At 35.9% G+C, this 22,649-nt stretch overlaps 2 protein-coding genes across 8 annotated transcripts in view; one reads left to right on the forward strand and one right to left on the reverse strand.

Moving 5' to 3' along the window:
- Nucleotides 1-12,258, reverse strand: part of celf1 (cugbp, Elav-like family member 1) — a 43,922-nt gene extending 31,664 nt beyond the window's left edge. For 6 of the 7 annotated variants that reach the window (XM_052141725.1, XM_052141769.1, XM_052141748.1 and 3 more), the window contains exons 1-2: nucleotides 12,113-12,258; nucleotides 6,348-6,390 (exon numbers count right to left, since the gene is read on the reverse strand). The gene's annotated coding sequence lies outside the window, so the exon portion shown is untranslated. The remainder of the gene's footprint in view (nucleotides 1-6,347; nucleotides 6,391-12,112) is intronic. The other variant, XM_052141732.1, reaches the window with a different exon arrangement.
- Nucleotides 12,259-15,625: 3,367 nt separating this feature from the next.
- LOC127659625 (NADH dehydrogenase [ubiquinone] iron-sulfur protein 3, mitochondrial-like) lies at nucleotides 15,626-22,647 on the forward strand. The gene is made up of 7 exons (XM_052149530.1): nucleotides 15,626-15,723; nucleotides 16,089-16,145; nucleotides 16,233-16,330; nucleotides 16,446-16,595; nucleotides 17,410-17,535; nucleotides 19,502-19,621; nucleotides 20,902-22,647. The coding sequence occupies exons 1-7, from the start codon at nucleotides 15,669-15,671 to the stop codon at nucleotides 21,061-21,063; spliced, it is 768 nt and encodes a 255-aa protein (XP_052005490.1). The 5' UTR covers nucleotides 15,626-15,668; the 3' UTR covers nucleotides 21,064-22,647.
- Nucleotides 22,648-22,649: the final 2 nt, after the last annotated feature.

The following is a 22,649-nucleotide window of genomic DNA, read 5'->3' on the forward strand; positions in this document are numbered from 1 at the left end:
TAACACCCAAAAAGTCCAGAAAAGTGCACTCTCTCTACTTTCCTTTAATCTCTTGTCCTCATGAGAGAGTGTGTGCTCCTCTCATTTAAGTTCAAGCAGCAACAAGTGAACAATTAACTAGTAATACAATCATCCATTTGTTAGCCAATACTTTATTTAAAATCTTTTTAAATTTATATATTTAAAAAAAAGCTATAAAATGGAAAACCATGTGCGTTGCGTTCAGTAGAACTACAGAAGGTGTCGCAGCTAGTGGTCTGTCAATCGCGGTGTGCCTACTATGATAAAACAATTCTTTAGAATTTTAAAACTTGCTATGTCATCTGCCAGATGTGTCCAGTGTGCTAACCCCTTTACTTTACCCTGCCGCTCACACGGCATATGGTCAGTCAGCACAGTGATCTAACAACAAACAATCCAAATCTCTCTAAAACTGACAGAGACACCGCACAGGGGACAAATGGAGCTTTACTGAAGCATCTGGAATGACCCAGCAGCTGAGATCACAACACATACCAATGCTCACACTACTAACAGATGTATAGAGGGCAAATGGACCCATCGTCATTTTAGAAGGGTCACAACCAACATCCTGCTCTTCTCAGCACCAGTATAAAAATAACAACTTCTAGCACAACATTCAGCTTGGAGCAGTGCCCCATTTCAGTCTTTCAGAATGCCAGGGGTCAGAAACCTGTGACCTACTTAGGCAGCTCACTCACTGTTCAAACTGAAGGTTACTTCCTGGCACAAACTTTAAAAAAAAAAAGAAAATAAGCTGCTGTCTTTATACTGAAACTAGAAATGTCAAAGTGCCATTAACATCTAAATGGTTCTGATAGATTTGATAAGATTTTTGCAACCTAGGCAAAATAAGCCGTGATGAAGCCACATTTTATTTCAACTTGCTGCTTTGTGTATGTGTGTTTTTTGTGATATGCAAGGGCATTCAATGCCACGCATTTCAAAATACAGAGTTTGTCTGCCAAGATCCAAACAAGCTTACAGAAATCAATCAGGTATAAAAAAAAAAAGTAAGCCATTTAGTGCATTTACCATCTATTATATCAGTGGCAATGAAAGCCGTGCACATGCAATGGAAGGTTGCAACACAAATCTTATAATCACCAGACAAATATTAGTCTAGTCTAACTGTTACATATCAGAAAGTAGCTCTGAAGTCCCTGAAATAAATTCAATTAAAAATAGTCCTGTTCTTTACATTACAGGGGTCATATCACAATTGTAAAACATTATTTTCCCCTGATGTCCACATAAAATGTTAGCCGAGGTTTCTTGCACAAAAACAGTGAAAATGAATATTATTATTTTGTACTCCCTCAGAGTCCTTTAGGATTAAACTTGCTATGTGCCCTCTTCACATGAGAAAGGAGTAACTAACAACAATTACCGTGTGACCCCATGTGCAACGTGGAACACACATTTCTGAGCAAGCAGCGAAACTGTGCATATTCACAATAGAAACGATCACAAAATAAGTTGACACATCTACCACTATATCGTTTTAACCGGTCTCAACCACCACATATTTCAAAGGGTGCATAGATTTCTCTTTATATGACTCCTTTAAATATTCCACATTAGGGATACCAAATGTACTGGTACCAAGTTGATACTAAATCAAATTAAAAAAAAGATGTCACAAAAAAAAGTTTCTGCAGTACCGGTAGTACTGAGTGAAACTCAAATTTAAAATGCTTACGCAGTAATTTGACATATTTGGAAAAATTAATGCACAATTAATATAATCAAAATCATGATAGGTCCTAGTATGACTATTAAACCTCAACAGCAATAACAGTCTGCATGTTCTGTGCCCTTTACAATCAATGTGTGAAGTAGGGTTGGGCGATATGTATTACATATGCTGACAATATTTGAATCAAAGAAAAATATTGCGCTATCTAGGGATGCTCCGATCGATGGGCCACTGATCAATATCGCCCGATATTCATGTATATGACTCGATCGTGATCAGTAATTTCATTCACGTCATTGTTTCTAACAGCATTTCTTGTCATGTCATTCAGAGACATTTTGCAGTTAGCCTGCCACATTTGCTGGGTTTCCATCCAAAATGTTTTACATTTTTTAAGCGCATTTCTAAAAATTTGACTTGAGAAATACGAATTGTTGTGCGTTTCCATCCACTATGTAATGTGCATTATCATGAATGCACTGAATCGTCAAGATGCAGCAGCTGAATGCCCTCTCCCTGCTTTGGGGACAGTTTATTTGCAAGATTGGAGCAAGTATCTCATTTTATTAAATGCATCCACAAGACACAACAGAATAAGTGTAATATCTGATTTTATGTGGGCTGACATAGCTACACTGACCACACACAGCTAGTTTCCCCATACCTGGGAGAGCCCGCTCTCAAAACTGTTCTGGCGGTTTGTGAGGACCAAATTTATCGACCACCTGTGGGTTAAAACAAGTGCTATATTCAAAGAATATAAGTTTATTCACATAAAGCGTTACCATTCAGGATTTCTTATGCGCAATTTCAAAATGTGCATAAAAATAGTTGGATGGAATCCCACCTAGTTGCGGGTAGATGAGCAAAATTACTCACCATGCACATGACTACCCGCATTTGGTGGGTGCTAATTTAATTCCCTGGGCTCCTATTTAATATATTTGGCGCCTTCCCAGCTCCATGGTTGTGTAATTTCTAGGGACGCACCAATCAGGATTTTTACAGCTGAAATCTTGGCTTTTTAAAAAAAGACTTTAAAAAAAAATAAAAAAAAAAAAAAAGCTAACAAAATATTCTCTACATTAAGATTAAAAAAATGAAAAAATAAGCTTTTTGGGGGTGGTATTTCTCCCTTTTCTCCACAATTTGGAAGGCCCAATTCCAAACGGTATTAAGGTATCTTAATATTGTATAAATAATTATTATATTTATAAATTCCTTCCCTGCCAATTCCAGCAGAGACTGAGAAGCTGCCACCATGAACAATAATAAGGACCGTTTCCCCTTTGACTTGTGTGTGAAACGCCACATTAACAGTACACAAATGTTTAATATTCGCCATACCTCCCCCCCACTGCATCGTTCACTATGCCAGTATTCCCCACACTCCGTAATGCCATGAGAGTGTTGCTGAAATCTTAAAGGAGCCACGTGTCTTTTGTGACATGAGCGATCGGTTTAAGCGATCGGCCAATTATAGTTCACAGATCAAGTCATCAGATGATATTCAAGTCCTACGGCGATCCATCAGAGCATCCCTAACAATATCATCGATCATCGTCTGTCAATGAGTGTTGCATTATTTGTCAGATATCGTCGATATTACATTACATTGTCCTATTGCCAGCCCTAGTGTGAATAAGCTAAATAACAGCATAAAGAGCACTGCGCTCTGATAAAAAGATTGTGCTACTAGAAAATTATGTGTATATATTGAAGCAACATCTCAAGACTTCAGACAGGAAGTTAAAGCTTGGTAGCAAATGGGTCTTCCAAATAGACAATGACACCAATAATACCTCCAAAGTTGAGGCAAAATGGCTTAAGGACAACAAAATCAAGGTACTGGAGTGGCCATTACAAAGCCCTGACCTCAATCCGATAGAACATTTGTGGGCAGAACTGAAATGTATGTGCGAGCAAGGAGGCCTACAAACCTGACTCAGTTACACCAGTTCTGTCTGGAGGAATGGGCCAAAATTCCAGCAACTACCCAAAATGTTTGACCCAAGGCAATGCTACCAAATACTAACAAAGTGTATGTAAACTTCTGACCTACTGGGAATGTGATGAAAGAAAGAAATAAAAGCTGAAATAAATAATTCTCTCTGCTATTATTCTGACATTTCTTATTCTTAACCCTCTGGGGCTATCCAGCACGTCTTGCTGGATTTTTTCGTCATTACAGCGGAAACAACATAAAATTCTCTGTCATTTTGGGGCAAATAGATAAGACGTCATTAGAGACTATAAAGGGTCTACTTTTATTTGTGTACACTCACAATAACAACAAAATCTTGTGCTTTTGTAAAATAAAGAAAATAAAAAGGGTGAGCTATCAGTATTCTCTGCGTTCACGAGCATATTTCTGAAACACGTCACGAAAATGAGTCATGCAACTACTTATCACACAAACATGAAATTCAAAACAAATATTCTCCTGCAATGTAATCTGTATGAAACAAAGTGATGTACAGTTTCTCCTGGCTCAGCAAATTATCCCTAATGTGATCACACCCACGGGCAGAGGGTGCCATTCATATGGTAATGTCCTGAGGCAATCAATGCAAATGGGGAACGCCCCGACTGTGCCTTAAAAAAAAAAACATCTAGTTCGTTCACTTTTTGGAAGATGCACGATACACAGGTTAGGAAAAGTCCACATTTTTCTCAGAAGACGAGCGGGACTCCGATGAACATTTTATTTTGAAGAGAGACTTGATCCAGCCGAGGATACAATTTTGGAATTTAGTTTTCATTAGTTGACATGCTATTTTATAAAAACATGTACAAATGCTGTTTTGGCTAAAGCATGTATTTAAATTGTATGCTGTATAATATAAATATGATATATAATATGATACAAAAATAAAATATAATCTAAACATTTCATATTATCTAGTGTTTATAATGCCTCATTATCATCAACAAAGCTTGTGCTTACAAATATGTGTTTGGGTTAAATTAGTAAAATGCACTTTAAATATGCCCATATTAGAAAATCAGAATCTTATAATGATTTCTGAAGGATCATGTGACACTGAAGACTGCAAGACTGCTGAAAATTCAGCTTTGATCACAAATTACATTTTACAATATATTTAAATAGAAAACTGTTCTTATAAATTGTAAAAAAAAAAGTTCAGAATATCACTGTTTTTACTGTATTTTGGATCAAGTAAATGCAGTCTTGTTGAGCAGAAGAGACTTCTTTTAACGGCAGTGTAGGTATAAAATTAAGTAAAGACAATATATATTCAGATTACTTCTTTTAACTTAAAACTTGATTTTGATCATTAAGCCTCCTCGCATTTATTCTCTTTCTGTCACATTCCTCATTGATAGACCCAGGGGAGGGGTCTTTTGTCTCATGTGTGAATTACAATCAATATTCATGATAGTTCACGCCTCCTCGCATATGACCTTTCAACACTAAAATTGTCTAACAAAAGTTAAATGACTATATTGTTTTGTATAAATGAGTGATCAGGATGGTTTTCACATCATTTTGTAGCAAAAACTCTAGGCTACAAGATCCAGTTCTCAAAAGGCTTGTGGACAAATGTTTAGTATGTGTTATATGGCCTTATTTCAGTGACTTACATTTATTTATTTTTTAAACCATGCATAAACGTTATTTTCTCAAAAATACAAACATGTACACACATGTTGCTCACATATTATTGTAGCCCAGTTTGTGCTGAATACAGTGTTATCAGACTTTAGCCATTAATAGGTTTTTAAGCAACTGAAAAAAGCACAAATGTCAAGGCATGTCAAAACTTCTCCAGGGACCAAAACACTCTCAGACCCCAGAGGGTTAAACTAGTTATCCTAACTGACCTAAGAAAGGGAATGTTTTCTACAATTAAATGTCAGGAATTGTGAAAAACTGAGTTTAGATGTATTTGGCTAAGGTTTATGTAAACTTCTGACTTCAACTGTACCTTAAATGAGTTGAAAGTAACAAACTATTAATCCATGCACTAGCAGCAAAACATCCAAACAGAAAAATAATGAAGTATTACAGGTTATGGATGTAAAGCACAAGTCAGTTAACATGCACAGTTATAAATAGAGCTACAATCACATTTTCTATGTCTGTTAGTCCGACTTTGCAAAAATCCAACTGGTACAACTTCAGTCGGACTTTGAAATCGAACTTTGAAGTGCATGTAAGCTCTCATTGAAAGCTCAATACTCCAGGCAAGGAACCACAAGCACAGAGCTTACAAATAGCCTGAGGAACACAGGCCAGATTTAATAATTTCTATGATAGACAACAAAATGGAAACCAAAAGAAACTTAAATTCAGGTGCAAGTACAGTTGTTGTTTTGGTTCAAATAGTTATGCAGATTTCTCAGCAGGTATGTAGTCAGGCTTCCTTGGGAATGATAATAAACTTATCTGTGACCTCTCAAACAAGTTTGTTGACTTAAAGAGTTCCAGCTGAATGTTGCCTATGCGCCGTTTGATATATCTAGTCAAATCATGTTCTTATACATTTTCCAAAATATTGTAACACATAACTAACTTTCCCCTTACCGCACATGACAGCGTGATGTCTTGCGAAACAAAAAGTATATTGTAATTCAGCCCATCACAAAATTGAGAGCCACTTACCCTCTCAGTGGCCTTGCTTTTCTGAAACAGTGCTCCAGTCGACCTGTAATAAGGACAGTTGTGCGGTCAGAATGTTATATTATCAATGAACATCTGTGTTGATTCCCAGTTTGTGTGGACTGGTCTACATTTTATCCATTACCAACAGATTCTTCATTACTGAGACAGAGCTCAATATAAACATTCCACAGCAGAATTACATACTCATAAATATGTCTAAGCCATTACAAGGTGGGCTGGACCTTCTCCCTCTTCATGGCAGCATTCTCATTCAACAACATGTTTCAAACATTTAATGTCTTTGCCCTGAAAAGCTTTTATCTACAAGGCTCACATTCTATATGTTACTGATTATTTCTACCAAACTACATTGCAAGGTTTTTACATCACTAACATTATTTCTAACAGAACCTACAGTACAAAGTAGATTATGTCGCTAGTCACCATGGCAAGCTGATTTAGCTTTTAATGCTCCCAGCATAACTCATTGTAATTGCATTTTTACTAATATTTCAATAAGAGAGCTCTACAATACATTTTCTATTAGTATTAATTCAAATTGCAGAGTGGTACATTTGAATCACAGAGCTCTGCAACTGCATTATTACTAGTGAGAATTTGAGTTGCCACAGTATGCAATAGACTGACATGCCTTAAGGTCAATATTAGGTCAAAAAATAAACTCAGTCAATCGTTGTTTTGAGGAATGAAGGCTATACAACGCTTGAAATTGCCAAAAAAGATTTCATACAAAGGTGTACACTACAGTCTTCAAGGACAACTGGCTCTAACAAGGACAGAAAGAGATGTGGAAGGCCAGATGTACAACTAAACAAGAGGATAAGTACATCAGAGTCTCTAGTTTGAGAAATAGACGACTCACATATCCTCAGCTGACAGCTTCATTGAATTCTACCCGCTCAACACCAGTTTCATGTACAACAGTAAAGAGAAGACTCAGGGGTGCAGGTCTTATGGGAAGAATTGCAAAGAAACTAGAGGTCGACCGATTAATAGGCAGATTTTTTGTATTTTTTTACATAATCGGTAAACAGTAAGGATTAAATTTGTATAACTTCTTTATATTTAATTAAAAACTTTTGATATGTTACTGCCAACTTCAAGAAAATACGCGACAAACGTGATAGGCGACATGACGTTCGGCTACTTTGGATATTGATAGTGTAGTTGAAGTTGCATTATCACAGCAGAAGGGTTGCTATCATGTCACAATAAGTAAGCAAGAATTTTGCAATTACAGACAGTGAATATGAGACTTATTTGTTCTGTTTGTGTGTCTTATATTTGAGAGGGTTGTCACTCAATGCAGAGAAATAAGTAATAAAAAAGATACCAACGCACTATAGGCTATTGAAGGACTGGCTTTGGTAAGCTCGGACGTTATCGGTTCTGCTGTCGGAACTGGAGAAATTAAGAAAATACATTTATTATTGCTATAAAGAGAAAGTTATTTGATCTTGCCAGCCATTTCTATGTATAATAATATGAAACCATTTGTCTGTGATGCAATTAGCTATTCGCAGTCAGAGAGAGAGAGAGAGAGAGAGAGAGACAGAGAGAGAGAGAGATCTCTCACGCGGTGCTACAGCGAGCACAACACGAGCCCTGCTTAATGAGTGACAGAACGAAACAGTCAAACGTAGCCTGGTAACACTTTAGATCTGTGATATTAGTCTGATTTTATTTTATATTTCGCCTTCCAAAGATTATAAAAAGAATATTTATACATAAGCCGCGTTCTGTCTAGCACAACTTCCTTCCCTTCACAGCGGTGCACTGACATTTCTCCCTAAAACTCAAACTTACCGTCAGAATCAGCTGATCAATCGGTGATTGTTGTAAAATGCTGCTGTTGCTAAATTGCGGGACGCATTTAATAATAAAAAGAGCGCAAGAGATACCGTTCCCAAGGTGGCGCGCACTCCGAAACAGACTGCAACGAGACAAGCAAAGTATAGGCTACTTTGGGTTTCATGTGCGCGTCTAAACGATCAACTATACACAAAAATATGTCAAACGACCTGCTTGGAGATTCACTTAAACACAGTTTATGTCTTAAATGGACGTAGTTATGGAAATAGTTGGGAGAAAATATGGTGCATTAGGAGCCTATTAGATCTGAACTCGGTCTTAAAGGGGAAGCAGTCTAATAAACGTGTGACGATTGAGCCAATACTGCGAATCAAACAACAAAAGGCAAAGAGAAAATCACTTAAAGCTCTTGAATGAATAACTTCTGCATTAATAAGCATTAATCTATCTATGATAAACTATGCAGTGTTATTTTACAATTGATTACTTTATTAGATTTCTTTTTAGACCACACCTGAACAGTAATGTTAGAAGACCTTCCTGAAATAAAATCACTGTGCCTATATAACGTTTATCTTTGTGTAATATATATATAACAAAAAGAACCGTTAAGAATACCGTTAAAGTACCGGATCGATAAGCAGTATCGGTAAGATAGTAATACCATTAAAACCTTAACGATACCCATCCCTAGTTATGCCTGTGCTTCTCTTGGATTCTCTGAATATTGGATTACGTGTCTGGATTGCCCCTTAATTAAAGCTGCATTTGGATCTCAACCTTCGTGTCTCGGAGCAGTTCGTAACACCTGCTTTGTTTATTTAATATATTTGTTATACATTATTTATACAATATGTTTTTACATTATACATTTTGAATTTAAGTGTACAAGTGCAGATTGGTCAAGTGTTCAATAAATGTTTTTGTTGAGAAATTAAGTAATTATTTGTGTTACATTTTATCTTTCAAATAAAAGGTTCAAATAAGAGGTTAAAAACAAGCACATATCGGCCAAATTAAATCGACAGCATGAATCGGCCATCGGCCGACCCAGATTTCAAAAGATCGGCATCGGCCTGAAAAAACCCATATCGGTCGACCTCTAAAAGAAACAGCCACTTTTGAAACAGAAAATCTAAAAGAAATGGTTAGAGTGGGCAAAGAAACACTGACAACTGGACAACAGATAATTGGAAAAGAGTGTTATGGATCTTCACCCCATTGAGTTTTTGTGGGATCAGATAGACTGTAAGGTGCGTGAGAAGTGCCCGACAAGACACATTTATGGCAAGTGCTACAGGAAGTGTGGGGTGAAATGTCACCTGAGTATCTGGACAAACTGACAGCTAGAATGCCAAGGATCTGTAAAGCTGTCATTGCTGCACGTGAAGGATCTTTTGATGAGAACTCTTTGAAGGTTCTCAAAGAGAAAGTTCAGAATTTTTTTTTCAAATTGTGATTTGTGAAAATTTTCATGTTATTAATTTCCTGACTATAATATATATATATATATATATATATATATATATATATATATATATATATATATATAAAATAAAAAATATTCAGTTAATTAAAATGCATTACATTCGTGTGGCAGAAGAGTTAATTATTGGTTACAAAAATTTTGTGACAATACAAAAATTGGTTTTAGAATACAATGTATTGTTTACTACCATATTATTGATCATAAGTCAATCATTGGCATACAGTTCACAGCAATACATTTCACAAGTGAATTTGTCAATCAATTCGAGATTTATTATGAGGGCTTGTTTAAGGACCCGTCAATGTACACCTGCGTCAGACATGCTTGTGTAGCGTCTCGGGTGCATTGCATCATAAACATAAAATTTTTAGGTCACTGTATCAAGTTAAATATAGTTCAATACTTAGAACACATCTTGAGATCCACTAGTTTAAAATTGCGCTCATCAAGTGTTTTGAATGCAAGAACGTAACGCATGTTTGTGTTGTGTGTCTGCTGAACGATTGTTTTGTTCACTGTAATAAACTGCATGTTGCTCAAACAGTTGAAGTTTCACTTACTGCCCTCTGGAGTAAACAGGTGGTACTACAAGCTTGCATTTCTCAGGAATCTTCCTTATTATGGTCCAGGGGCATGCGATTAATTGCGTTAAAAAATGTAACGCGTTATTTTTAATAAAATTAATCGCACTGAATTAACGCGTTAAATTGACAGCCCTAATACATATATATAACCTGTTAAATAGCTGTGCTTAGCATCCATATGTTCTTATGAAACATCTAATTTGGTAACAAAGACATGCATTGCAGCCTAATTATACATGTGTTCATTAACACGGACTAGTCAGCTAATAGCTCAGACAATGCTAGTCAATTACTGATTTTAAATTGGTAGTTTTGACATCCCTACCTGGAAATTCTGTATTACATTTTGAAACAATTGTCATTTCAGGCACAACACTTCTTCAATAGACATTTATTTCAGGGGAAATGGAGTTAACACAGCTACATACATCCAAACATCAAATCGTAATACTTAAAATTAATTTAAAAAAATTCTCAATACATATAGAATCTGCATGTAAATATAATTGTAGCATTGAATCTGGAGGTCTGTGGCAATTCCATGGCAATAACATAATTTTGAATCCATGAATTACATTGCCTTTATTAAATGTACAGTTATTTCAGAAACTAATGCATTTTCCCGCAATACAAAAGCATTTTTGGCTTCGCTCTCACCGAACGACGCAGACACACCATGCAGAACTATGAAATCAAACCACCGCGTTGACAACTACGCGTGGAGCCTACATCATAGGTTTGAATCAGAAGTATAAACTGGCCTTTACTGGTTATAATATAATTGCAGAGCTCTGTAAAATAATGTATGGAAGTCATTGGAAACATATGACAAGGAAATATTCAATTGCCAAGATGTCTTATTAGAATTCTTACCAGTAAAAAATGCAATTATGACAAGTAACACTGGGAACATTAAAAGATAATTTGGCCTTCCATAAAGTCACTACATCATGGTCATGCACTGAATGACTAGTTCTTAAACATTTGAGATTGGTTGGATATTCAGGTATAATGCTCTCTGAAATGACTTGAGGAATTCAACACTTTCGGCTCTGAATTAACAGCATGCATTATGAGGCTGCTGCACGAGACTGTTGGACACTCAACAGATTATCAAATGATAGTGATAGTTCACGTGACAGGCCTGTTGAGCAGACCGTCTGCGTGCGGTTCAGCACTATGTGCTTAAAGCAGAATCAAATCTTTATTCCTTCGCAGCATGCAGTTGGCTTGTCTAACTTTTGCTGGGATATCGATACTTCCATTCGATCGATACGCGATTAGCCACATGTTCCATGCACAAGGACCCTTTGGGTTTTTCCAAATGGGTAAGTACGTGGCAAGATGACAGGACCTATGTGCATTAATATTGACCTGCAAATAACTTAGTTACTAAAATGCATAACCTGTCTGAAGATTTACTCAGTTTAAGTGAAAATGGCAGGGGGGTGACCGTGCGATTTCCAAAAGACTTCTAGCTTGTTAATTTCTCTAGCCATCACATTGAAGATGCATACCATTTAAAAACCACATGTGCAAGGCAATGAGCGATCTGTCCGAATTTTACACATCACCTGCACCCTTTTTTCGTGTTGTACATGATTTTAACTATTCTCAGCCCCATGATGCCAAACTTAGCGGAACATCGCGTTAGCACGCCAAAGTTACACAAATTATCATAACTCCTGTCGCCACCGTGTATGCCCCACGGATCTGACAGCATGTGTAAGCTGAATGAGCGTTAAAGTCTGTGGTCGATCTGATCTTACATAATGACGCATGTTAGCGCGTGCTGCTAGCGACCGTAAACAACCACCACTAAGCTCGCGCAGCTACAGCCGCGATCAATCAACACTTACCCTCGATGCCCCCTTTTTCAAACGGTGGGAATTAAGTAGGTATGGTGTGCTGACACAAGGGAATGATTGTGTAGTGGGATTTATGAGTTCGCAGTTTTCGCTGATTACGTCTTCCCACGACAACCTACTTTCTGGGTGGAAGAGGGATGGTGCAAGATGGCTGTCTTTCCTGCATGTACCATTCAATGTATGAAAAGGGGAGTAGGGTGGAGCCTCTTTTAAAGAAAATTTAGCAGATGTGCACTTTTGATGCCAAAACTTTGACAGACGCTACTAGAATACGAATATATACATTTGTGTTTTTTTTACATTCAAATTAAAATACTTATAACAGCAGATAAAATTCAATTTTACGCAGAAGGCCCCCCATCTTGAAAAATACACATAAACGTTTCTCTCACGTGGTCGCAATAAAATCCCAAGAAGGTCTGAGTTGTTTGGAGGGACTTAAACATCAATGTGGTGTCACTGACCGACTTTAAAATGGTCAAATAACAGGACGTTACTGAGATTAAGTGAGTAGTATTCGGCTGGTCATGTGATTCTAACATGGCAGCCCCCATGTCTGGACCCTCTCCATATAGAATAAAACAGCTTTTAAAATGTTACTTGACTGGAGTCTTCATTTTAATGTGAGTACTCATGAATTCCAAAACAGTTCGTTTCTTTAGGAGTTAAACTTATTTATAGAATTTTGAGGAATAAATTACTGAGTGCACCTTTTAATTACCTTCGAAAACAGAAGGGGCAATAGTATGCTGTTCGAGGATCTCAGACAAGCGACGAAGAAACCATGTGTTGCAGGCATGCAGGCGTCCGTTTGTCCTAGCAAGGATTTTATTTTATCCCACACTCGCTTATAATATTGTCATGGCAAAGATCACCAGGAGGGAATGTTTTAATCGTGTGGATCATTACTTGCTGCGCTTCCATTCATGTCGATGACAGCCTGTCAAAATTATTCAATCGATAGATAGTGATGCTACTAAATTTTTTAGGTTAAAGTACCTCTTAAGTGTTGCTGCTGGAGTTGGAAGAGAGAATTCACACAAGTAAAGAAAGGGTGTGGGGGCTAAATCCTCTGAATGCCTGCAATTGTTTTAACTTAAAGGCGGGTGTACACTGTACGATTTATAATAGTCCTTTACGATTGCTGCTTGTCAGACTGTACGATATGAACACATTGATATCGCCATGGCACACTGTGCGACGTTATGTCAGACTGCACGTAGCCAACTGTGGTCCAAATACAGAAAATGACAGATGCTGAGAATGAACGTGCAGGAGGTTAAATATACCCTACAGTAATAATGAGCTTCCACAAGCAACAACAACAACAAAAAAACTTACAAACGTTTCTGTCCACACTAAAGAAAAAAAAAAAGGTGTGTTAAAGTAGGCCTACGTCGTTCTTCTCTTTTAGACAAGTAACCTATAGGCCAGAAGGACAGCGACTGAATCGTAACTAAAGAAGTTTACAGACGTTTAAAGTAAATTTATTACAAGTAAAATAGTAATTACGTTGTAAAGAAAATGCATGATAAATGTAAAGAAGATCATTTATTTATTTTCATTTTGTAGCCGAAGCTCTGTTATTTAATTCAGGGAACAATACTTTATATTGCTGACGTGTTACACTTTCCTCCAAGTATTTTCTGCCTTTTTATTTATTATTCCTGCTCCACTGATTACTGCGTCTTTTCCACAAATTACTTTCCTCTCAAGCGGGTTTTGTGCATGCAAACACATATCCACACAAACAAACACACTTTAGTTTTGAACAGGTAATATGTTCTGTTAGTAAATAAGTTAGCTTTCTTGATTTTATATGATAGAGTATACAATGGGACCAAAGGCTTCAATGGTAAACGACCTATTTATTGAACACTATTTTCTCCTAAAACATTAGATGGCATAAATATCGGTTACAGCAGCTTCCTAAACACCTGTAACAAACACTACAACCATTTTTTTGACATTACTGGGAAGGAATGGGTTTGTTGCAATGGACGCAAAGTGTGCCCATTTTGACTGTTAAAGACAATAGAGATTAATTTGTGAAATAGGCATGTACTAAACTCCGTATTGTAACTCCGAAATGTGCACTGTGGATTTTCTACAAGCAGAATAAATCAGAAATTGTTGTAGCCTAATCATATTACATTATATAATAAAATGGCAAAAGGAATTGAAATAAATGTAAATTAAGAACAATATTTGCCAAGTTTTTAACTATTTTTTTGTAACGATTGTATATATATGTATATATATTATACTGTATATACTGTATTTCTATTACACAGTGCATGTCCAAAAACATGGTATTACCATGGCACCAAGTCCCCCCCAAAACGCATACAATTTTTAAGAAAAATGGTAATACAATGGAACTTTTTTTGGTAAGCATTATAAAAGGCTCTAACACCAAACTAATGTTTTTGAATGGATTTAAATCTGGTAAGAAGTACAGCCAAACATTAACTCTTTTCTCATATATGTAAGGAATAATTGACGACGGGCCGTTGAATTATTAGAAAAATAATGCACACCCGGGGTGGTAATGCGGTCACGACGCGAAGCGGAGTTCAACAGCCCTGTAGTATAAATATATTTACTCCGCTATACCACCCCGGGTGTGCATTATTTTTCTAATAATTCAACGGCCCGTCGTCAATTATTCCTTAAAAAAAAAATATATATATATATATATATATATATATATATATATATATATATATATATATATATATATATCCATCCATCCATCCATCCATCGTCAACCGCTTAACCTGTGTACAGGGTCGCGGGGGCTGGAGCCTATCCCAGCTAACATTGGGCGAAAGGCGGGGGACACCCTGGACAGGTCGCCAGTCCATCATATATATATATATATATATATATATATATATATACACCCTAAAGAGGCAGCGTATATCCTGGAGGACATAAACGGTAAAATTCAAAATAAAGCTATAATTTTAAAGGTATACCCAGTCATTTATTCCTTATTAAAAAAGTTTTACTTCTACAGAAATTAATAGTAATTTTCAAACTAATGTATAAAATCAAGAGCACTCACGTGAGATAAAGACTTCAGTCATATCAATAACCTTATAAAAGCTGTTTTATTCTACGTGGAGAGGGTCCACACATGGGGGCTGCCATTTTACAATCACATGACCAGCCGAATACTTATCAGGGGAATATTGTTATTTTATAATAACAATAATACAATAATTGTATTATTGTTATTAATAACAAGTTAATCTTTGGTGTTTGAATGATGCATTCATTCACCTGAATGTCAGTGTCCAAGACAGCATTAAAAAAAAAAATACTGAGTGCACCTATAAGAAAAATATAAAATTGTGTTATTTGGGCCCTAATGTGTTAGAAAATATCAATAATGTAATTTCCTTCGTTATCTTTATGGTCTTGGCCTTTTTATGGTTAAAGCAACGGCATGTGTGTATCGTCTGAAGATGGCAGTACTGAATTGTGAAATAACATCAGCGTCATTAAATCTCGCGAGTAAGGACGCAGTGTGGGAGGAAAGATGGCGGCCTCCTTGGTGAGATTTGTCCGCTGCGGTTTAGGCAGAAGTCTAAATGGTAAGAAATAAACAAGGATGTATTATCGGCTCAAGATGATCAGTTTACTCGATTAATCATTATTGTCGTTGCGTGAGACAAACAAGCAGATCACCTGTTTTTAGGCTTTTGCTCACTGTTGACCTTTCCTCTTATGAACGAGCAGAACAAACACACTGAACGCTTAAATGACACTATAGTTAGATTTACAGTCTTCCTCCAATATATTGGCAATAGTGCTTCTTTTAATTCGTGAAAAGAAGTCATATTTCGAGGTAGAAGAATTTTTTCGTTGTTTGGCCATTGACAGATGTCACTAAGAAATGTTTGAATCCTTACGGACATAATAACAGTATAACAACAATGTCTCTCAATCTCTCACATAGTCGCTAAACCGAGCGCTGCGTTTGTCCAAACCAGAACAACAACAACCGAGACCAAGCGTGAGTATATTTGGGGAAATCTGTCTTTTATGTCAACGGGACATGTTTATATAGTGTGCATATTTATGGTCTTTTCTCACACATTAGCTACTGTAAGGCCGAAGGATCCAGTCACTCACACTCAGCTGTCAGAATTTGGAGAATATATTGCAGAAATGCTTCCCAAATATGTGCAGCAAGTTCAGGTAAACTCATTCTCCAGTTTTGATTTTTCAAAGCATTGCAGACAATTAATGTTTCTCTCATTTTTATGAATGGTTCTATAGTTCTCTCTTTTAAAGTATTTTATCTGTATCCCAGGTGACTAGCTATAATGAGCTGGAGGTAATGATCCACTCAGATGGGGTTATACCTGTTCTCACCTTCTTGAGGGATCACACAAATGCTCAGTTCCGCAACATGATTGACCTTACAGCTGTGGATGTCCCGACAAGGCAGTACCGCTTTGAGGTGTGCATGCATGAGTCTTAACTAGGAAAGTTCCAACATGATTTGAATGGGTCCTTGGTAACAATATGAATATGTGAGAATAAACACCAGATGTTTGTTATATTTATGTTTGAAGCTCTTGTATGTTTTACGACAACAGTATACTGTTAAGCATACAAATGAGCATATGAATGAGAGTGCCTTGTGTGGTAAACCTCAAACTAAGTTTCATAAAATTTTTGCTGGAAGAAGGCTTTTTCCGTAACTTGTATTTGTTGCCGTCAGGATTATTTGCAATTACTTTGTTACTACACTTGGATTTTTCCATCTATTTAGGCAGATCAGCCACAACATTAAAATCACCTGCCTAATATTTTGTAGGTCCCCCTAATGCCTTCAAAACAGCAACAACCCACATCTCAAAATAACATTCTGAGATTATATTCTTCTCACCACAATTGTACAGAGCGGTTATCTGAGTTACTGTAGACTTTATCAGTTCGAATTAGTCTGTCAACAAGGTGTTTCCATGGATTTAATGTTGTGGCTGATCGATTTATGTATAAATGTGTGTATATATATATATATATATATATATATATATATATATATATATATATATATATTTGTTTTAAGGGTGATAGTTTGCTGCATAGACTGTTTTAACATTATTTGCTAAATGCAGCCAAATATACATACTTTGACAGGCTGGATGGGCACCCACTAAAGGAAATGCTAATAGTATGGAAAGCATGCATCCTTTTATTAAACACTCTTGGAATTTTATTTTCTACAAAAGATTAAAACCTAGATGATTCCCATTTTTCCTTTTCAGCTTGTGTATAATCTTCTCTCCCTGCGCTATAACTCTCGTATCCGAGTGAAGACCTACACTGATGAGCTAACTCCTGTTGAATCCTCTGTCCCTGTGCACCAGGCAGCTAACTGGTATGAGAGAGAGGTATGTGTCCCACTAGAATTAGATGGAGGTTTCATAAACCTATTTTTAGCTACAGTTGAAGACAGAAGTTTACATACACTTCGGTTGAAGTCATTAAAACTTTTTTTAACCACTTTTTTGTTTCACTTTTAATTGACTATATCACAATTCTAGTGGGTCAGAAGTTTACATAAACTAAGTTAACTGTTCCTTTAAGCAGCTTGACATATTCCAGAAAATGATGTCAAGCCTTTAGACAATAAGCCAATTAGCTCCTGATAAAATAATAAATAAATCAGGTGTACTGAATTGGAGGTGTACCTGTGTTTGTTACCTTCAAATTCAGTGCCTCTTTGTTTTATTATTATTATGGCTGTCAATCGATTAAAATTTGTAATCGAATTAATTACATGGTGTCCCGATTAATTAATCGCGATTAATCGCATATACAAATATTTGCTGAGAAAGCCCCTCATATAAAAATAACTCAATATATAATGATTATACATATTTATATCAGTATATAATTATACATAGTTATCTTTAAGTATTTATAAAATTATATAATAAAAATTATATATATAATATAATAATAACAAATATTCAGATAATTAAAATGCATTACATTCTTGTGGCAGAAGAGTTCATCACTGATAAGACGATACAAAAAGCGGTTTTAGAATACAATGTATTGTTTACTACCATATTATTGATCATAAGTCAATCATTGGCATACAGTTCACAGCAATCCATTTCACAAGTGAATTTGTCAATCAGTCTGAGATTTATTATGAGGGCTTGTTTAAGGGCCCGTCAATTTACACCTGCGTCAGACGTCGCGGGTGTGTTGCGTCATAAACCTAAAATGTTTAGTTCACTGTTTCAAGTTAAATATAGTTTAATACTCAATATTTAAACACATCTTGAGATCCCTTAGATCGCATTTGCGCTCCTTCAAGTGTTCTGAACACAAAAATGTAACGCATGTTTGTGTTGTAGGTTGTTTTCTTCACTGTATAAACTGGGCATTGCTCATACAGATGAAGTTTCACTTACTGCCCTCTGGAGTAAACGGGTGGTATTACAAGCTTGCATTTCTCAGGAATCTTCCTTATTATGGTGCGAAATTAATCACACTGAATTAACGTGTTAAATCGACAGCCCTAATTATTATGCATTCGGTCTCAGATATTTGGCTCATTGGTCATTTCACCTGATAGCGCCCCTCCCTGGTTCTGTATTGAACAGGAAGTTCTATTTCGCCATTGCAAAGCCTTTCTATCAAACTAATCGGAGGACTTGGTTACACCCCGTTATCTCACATTTGCCCGTGGTTTGGACAAAAGTGTCCAGAGTGTTTAATTCGGACATTTATTTAAATGTTGCCTCAAGCTTATGGCTGAACCCTAAATTACATATTAATAAGTCCCCTTTCTGCTGGACAGAGTGTATTGGAAGGGGGATAATACACTCAGTGACCTATATGAAAGTGGAGTGTTGAGAGCCTTTGATAATTTGGTTCAACATTTTAAGATTCCTAGATCCCAGTTCTTTAGGTATTTACAGCTGTGCCACCTGCTCTGTACTATTTTTGGGAGTAGTGTACACCCCCCTAAAGCAGCAGATACTCTGGGAGTGGTGATTACTGCTTTTGGGAAAGGTCATGAGGCATCTGTGTATTACTCCCTGTTAATTCAGAGTCTGGGGGATGGAGCTTTGTCTTCTCAAGTGATTATGGGAGAAAGATTTAATAATGTGAATAATTGATTCAGTTTTTTATGTTGTGTTTGTATGTTTTATCTTTGAAATCAATAAAATAGTTCATAACAAAAAAGTGTTGGGAAATGGCAGCTGCAGGGACTGAAAAAGAGGCTAGTGGGGTGATGAGATGATGTAGGGGATGTTGTGTTGTTACAGCTGTATGAGATGTCTATTTTATGAAAGTGTTAAAGGCATTGTTGTGTCAATCTGAAATGTTTTAAAACAGGTTTGGGACATGTTTGGAGTTTTCTTCGCAAATCATCCAGACCTAAGACGCATCTTAACAGATTATGGATTCGAGGGACATCCATTCAGGAAAGACTTTCCTTTGTCTGGATATGTGGAGGTAAATGCACTGCAGTGTAAGAAATTAACTTTTATATGAAGGGGCAATATTTGCCTGCTGGATTTGATTGTTCAGGGGCATTTCTTCCTTTTATGAGGGCATATCTTTTTTTTAACCATTCTAAATATATTTGTTATTCAAACATATGTCAAATACTTAAATTGTATCAATTTATTTATACACATCCTCAAGATTTTGAATGATTCCCTCTTACCCCAAGAATTGAATATACTTTCATATTTTATTTAATAATATGTATAATGAGGACTATAATAAAATATTAAATGCTATGTTATATTACAAGGGAATTTCTTGCTACAACATATTGGAATTTGGGGGCATTTTCAGTGGTATTTTTGCCTTGAGCCCCCTTAGTTTCTGACCTTGATGCAATGAACATTACAGGGATAGTTCACCCAAAAATGTAAGCATATTCTCACCCTCATGTCATTCCAGATGTGTATGACTTTCTTCTGCTGAACACAAAGATTTTTAGAATAACTTATCTCTGTAACTCCATGAATTGTGACCAAGAATTTGAAGCTCAAAAAAGCACATAAAGGCAGCATAAAAAATAATACAAAAGATTCCAGTTGTTCAATTCCATGTCTTCTGAAGCAATTTTGGATAAAGAAAAAGACCAAAATATACCTTTTTATTTATTTATTTATTTTTTCTTCACTAAAAGTTTTGACATCAGTTTCCTTGGCGATCATGATTCCAAGCTTGATTACACTTCCTAGCACCATCTTGCACTCTTTACAAGCATCAAGTACGAGGAAGTGTAATCAAGCTTGAAATCATGATCATGCATAGAGATTGCAAGGTCTGCAATTACTGCAATTTTGGTCTCTTTTCACCTAAAATCAATGAGTGCTTTAGGAGCCATGGATTAAACTACTTAAGTCATCTGGATTATTTTATGCTGTTTTTTATATCCTTTTTTGAGTTTAAAAATGTTGGTCACCACTCACTTGCATTGTGTGGACCTACAGAGCTGAAATATTCTTTTAAAAATGGTCTGTTTTCTGTAGAAGAAAGAAATGGGATGGCATGAGGATGTATACATGATTTGAGAATTTACAGTTTTGGATGAACTATAAGTCAGTCTGCGACTGTTTAATGATTGACATCTTTCAAGAATGTTTTCCTTGTTACTGTATGTCCATAGGACTATATACAGAGCAATTATGACGAGTTAGTAATTTAACCATTCCTGTAAAGTTATGTGAAATCATCGCTATATAACATTTTCCATCCCCTTCTTCTCTGTCTTTAAGGTACGTTATGATGATGAAGTGAAGCGGGTTGTGGCTGAACCTGTCGAGCTTGCACAGGAGTTTCGTAAGTTTGACTTGAACAGTCCCTGGGAAGCATTTCCTGCATACCGGGAGCCAAAAGACACACCCAAGCTGGAGTCTGGGGATAAACCAGCCAAGTAACCCCGTCATGTATGACCCAGGAGAGCTGTAATCATACCCTTAGATTAATCCTCAGAAGGATATTATGTAAAAAAAAAAAAAGACTCTGTACTACATCTAATTAAAAAATTTAAAACCGGGCTTGTCTCTGCATCTCATTTTAAGACATTTCTAATTGATACTTTTTTGTAGTAGTTTTGCTCCGTATTAAATCTTAAAGTTTGTAACCCTTTATGTGTTAAAATACTTTTTCCATATCCCAGCTTAATATACAGTAACAACTGTAAGTGAGCCATTTATTGGTACATTTTCTCTGTGGCTCTATACAAATTCCCCAGATTGCTTTGAGTGACCCGTCCATACTGACAGTAATATCGACTCATCCAATGGCATGAGTTGGGGCGGGACTATCTGTTTGTTTGATCAACAGATGATGGGGTGTATTCAGAAAACAAAATGTTTTTGTTTGTTTATTTATTTATTTTCAATTTAGTTTGGAGCTCAGAAATTACTCCTTTCATCTTTAACAAAATTTAAAAACATTCAACCTTGATAATTTAAAACACAACAGTGACGATGCACACATTAAAATAAGCTCTTAAATTGATTTTTTCTGAACTGTGCTACATCAAGTTTATTGTGCATATGTGTTGTGACATTGTAAGAGATTGCTTATTAAAATAAAGATTTGTAAATTATATTCCAAATGCATAACTAATGTGGTTTTACTGTTCACATTTGTTCTCTTTGGTAGTTTAAAATAATTTGCACAATTTCTGCAAATTCTCATAATACTAGTCATTTTAACTTTAAAGCAGTTCAACACTGCACAACTAATAATGTAGGTACAAATAATAAACATTTTAGTTGTTAAAAATACTTTTTATAATGGGTACACCTGTTTTCTATTACTCTTCTAATTCAAGTTGTTAAATATGCAACCTAAAGCCTCAAGGGGTTTAGACATAGAGTTATGTATTCAAAAGATAATAAATAATATTTATGTTATTTAATATTGAGTTTTACCCACTAATTATTTTTAATTGGCATTCAGTAATGTAATTGCACACAGGAAATGTATAGGTAAGAGACCCTCACCATAATTAACTGCAGCTTTTCCATTTACCAATCTGTGGCAAACAGTCAGCTACTCCGTGAGTACATATAAATTACTTTGTGGTGACGAATAATCCAGCATTTCTGATGCCTTCTGCTAATGTGTTCTCATTCCTTTATGAGAGGGGCTCTTCTATAGTCATTTGTTCGGCCATTACATTTTTTTTGCTTATTTATTGTGCCATAATAGTTTGTATTATTATATATGTGTATTAATGTAAAGGTCATAAATTGTTTGTGTAACTATAGTATAACAGGCCATTTGATCTCATTGATTCAGAAATTTTCACCATTTTTCTGTTTTTAATAATGTGAATTCATCCCATTTATTAACTGAAAATATTTTTTATTCAAAAGCATTTGTTTGTCCAAGGACTTTTCTCACCCTCTGACAGTCCTTTTGCAGAAATTGCAATCTTGTGTCTTGCTTAGTACACGTCTTTGAGCTATTGAAATTAAATGTTTGCACGTTGTTTAAATAAACATTTCTC

The sequence above is a fragment of the Xyrauchen texanus genome, chromosome 2 (assembly GCF_025860055.1).
Source record: "Xyrauchen texanus isolate HMW12.3.18 chromosome 2, RBS_HiC_50CHRs, whole genome shotgun sequence".
NCBI classification, from domain to species: domain Eukaryota; kingdom Metazoa; phylum Chordata; class Actinopteri; order Cypriniformes; family Catostomidae; genus Xyrauchen; species Xyrauchen texanus.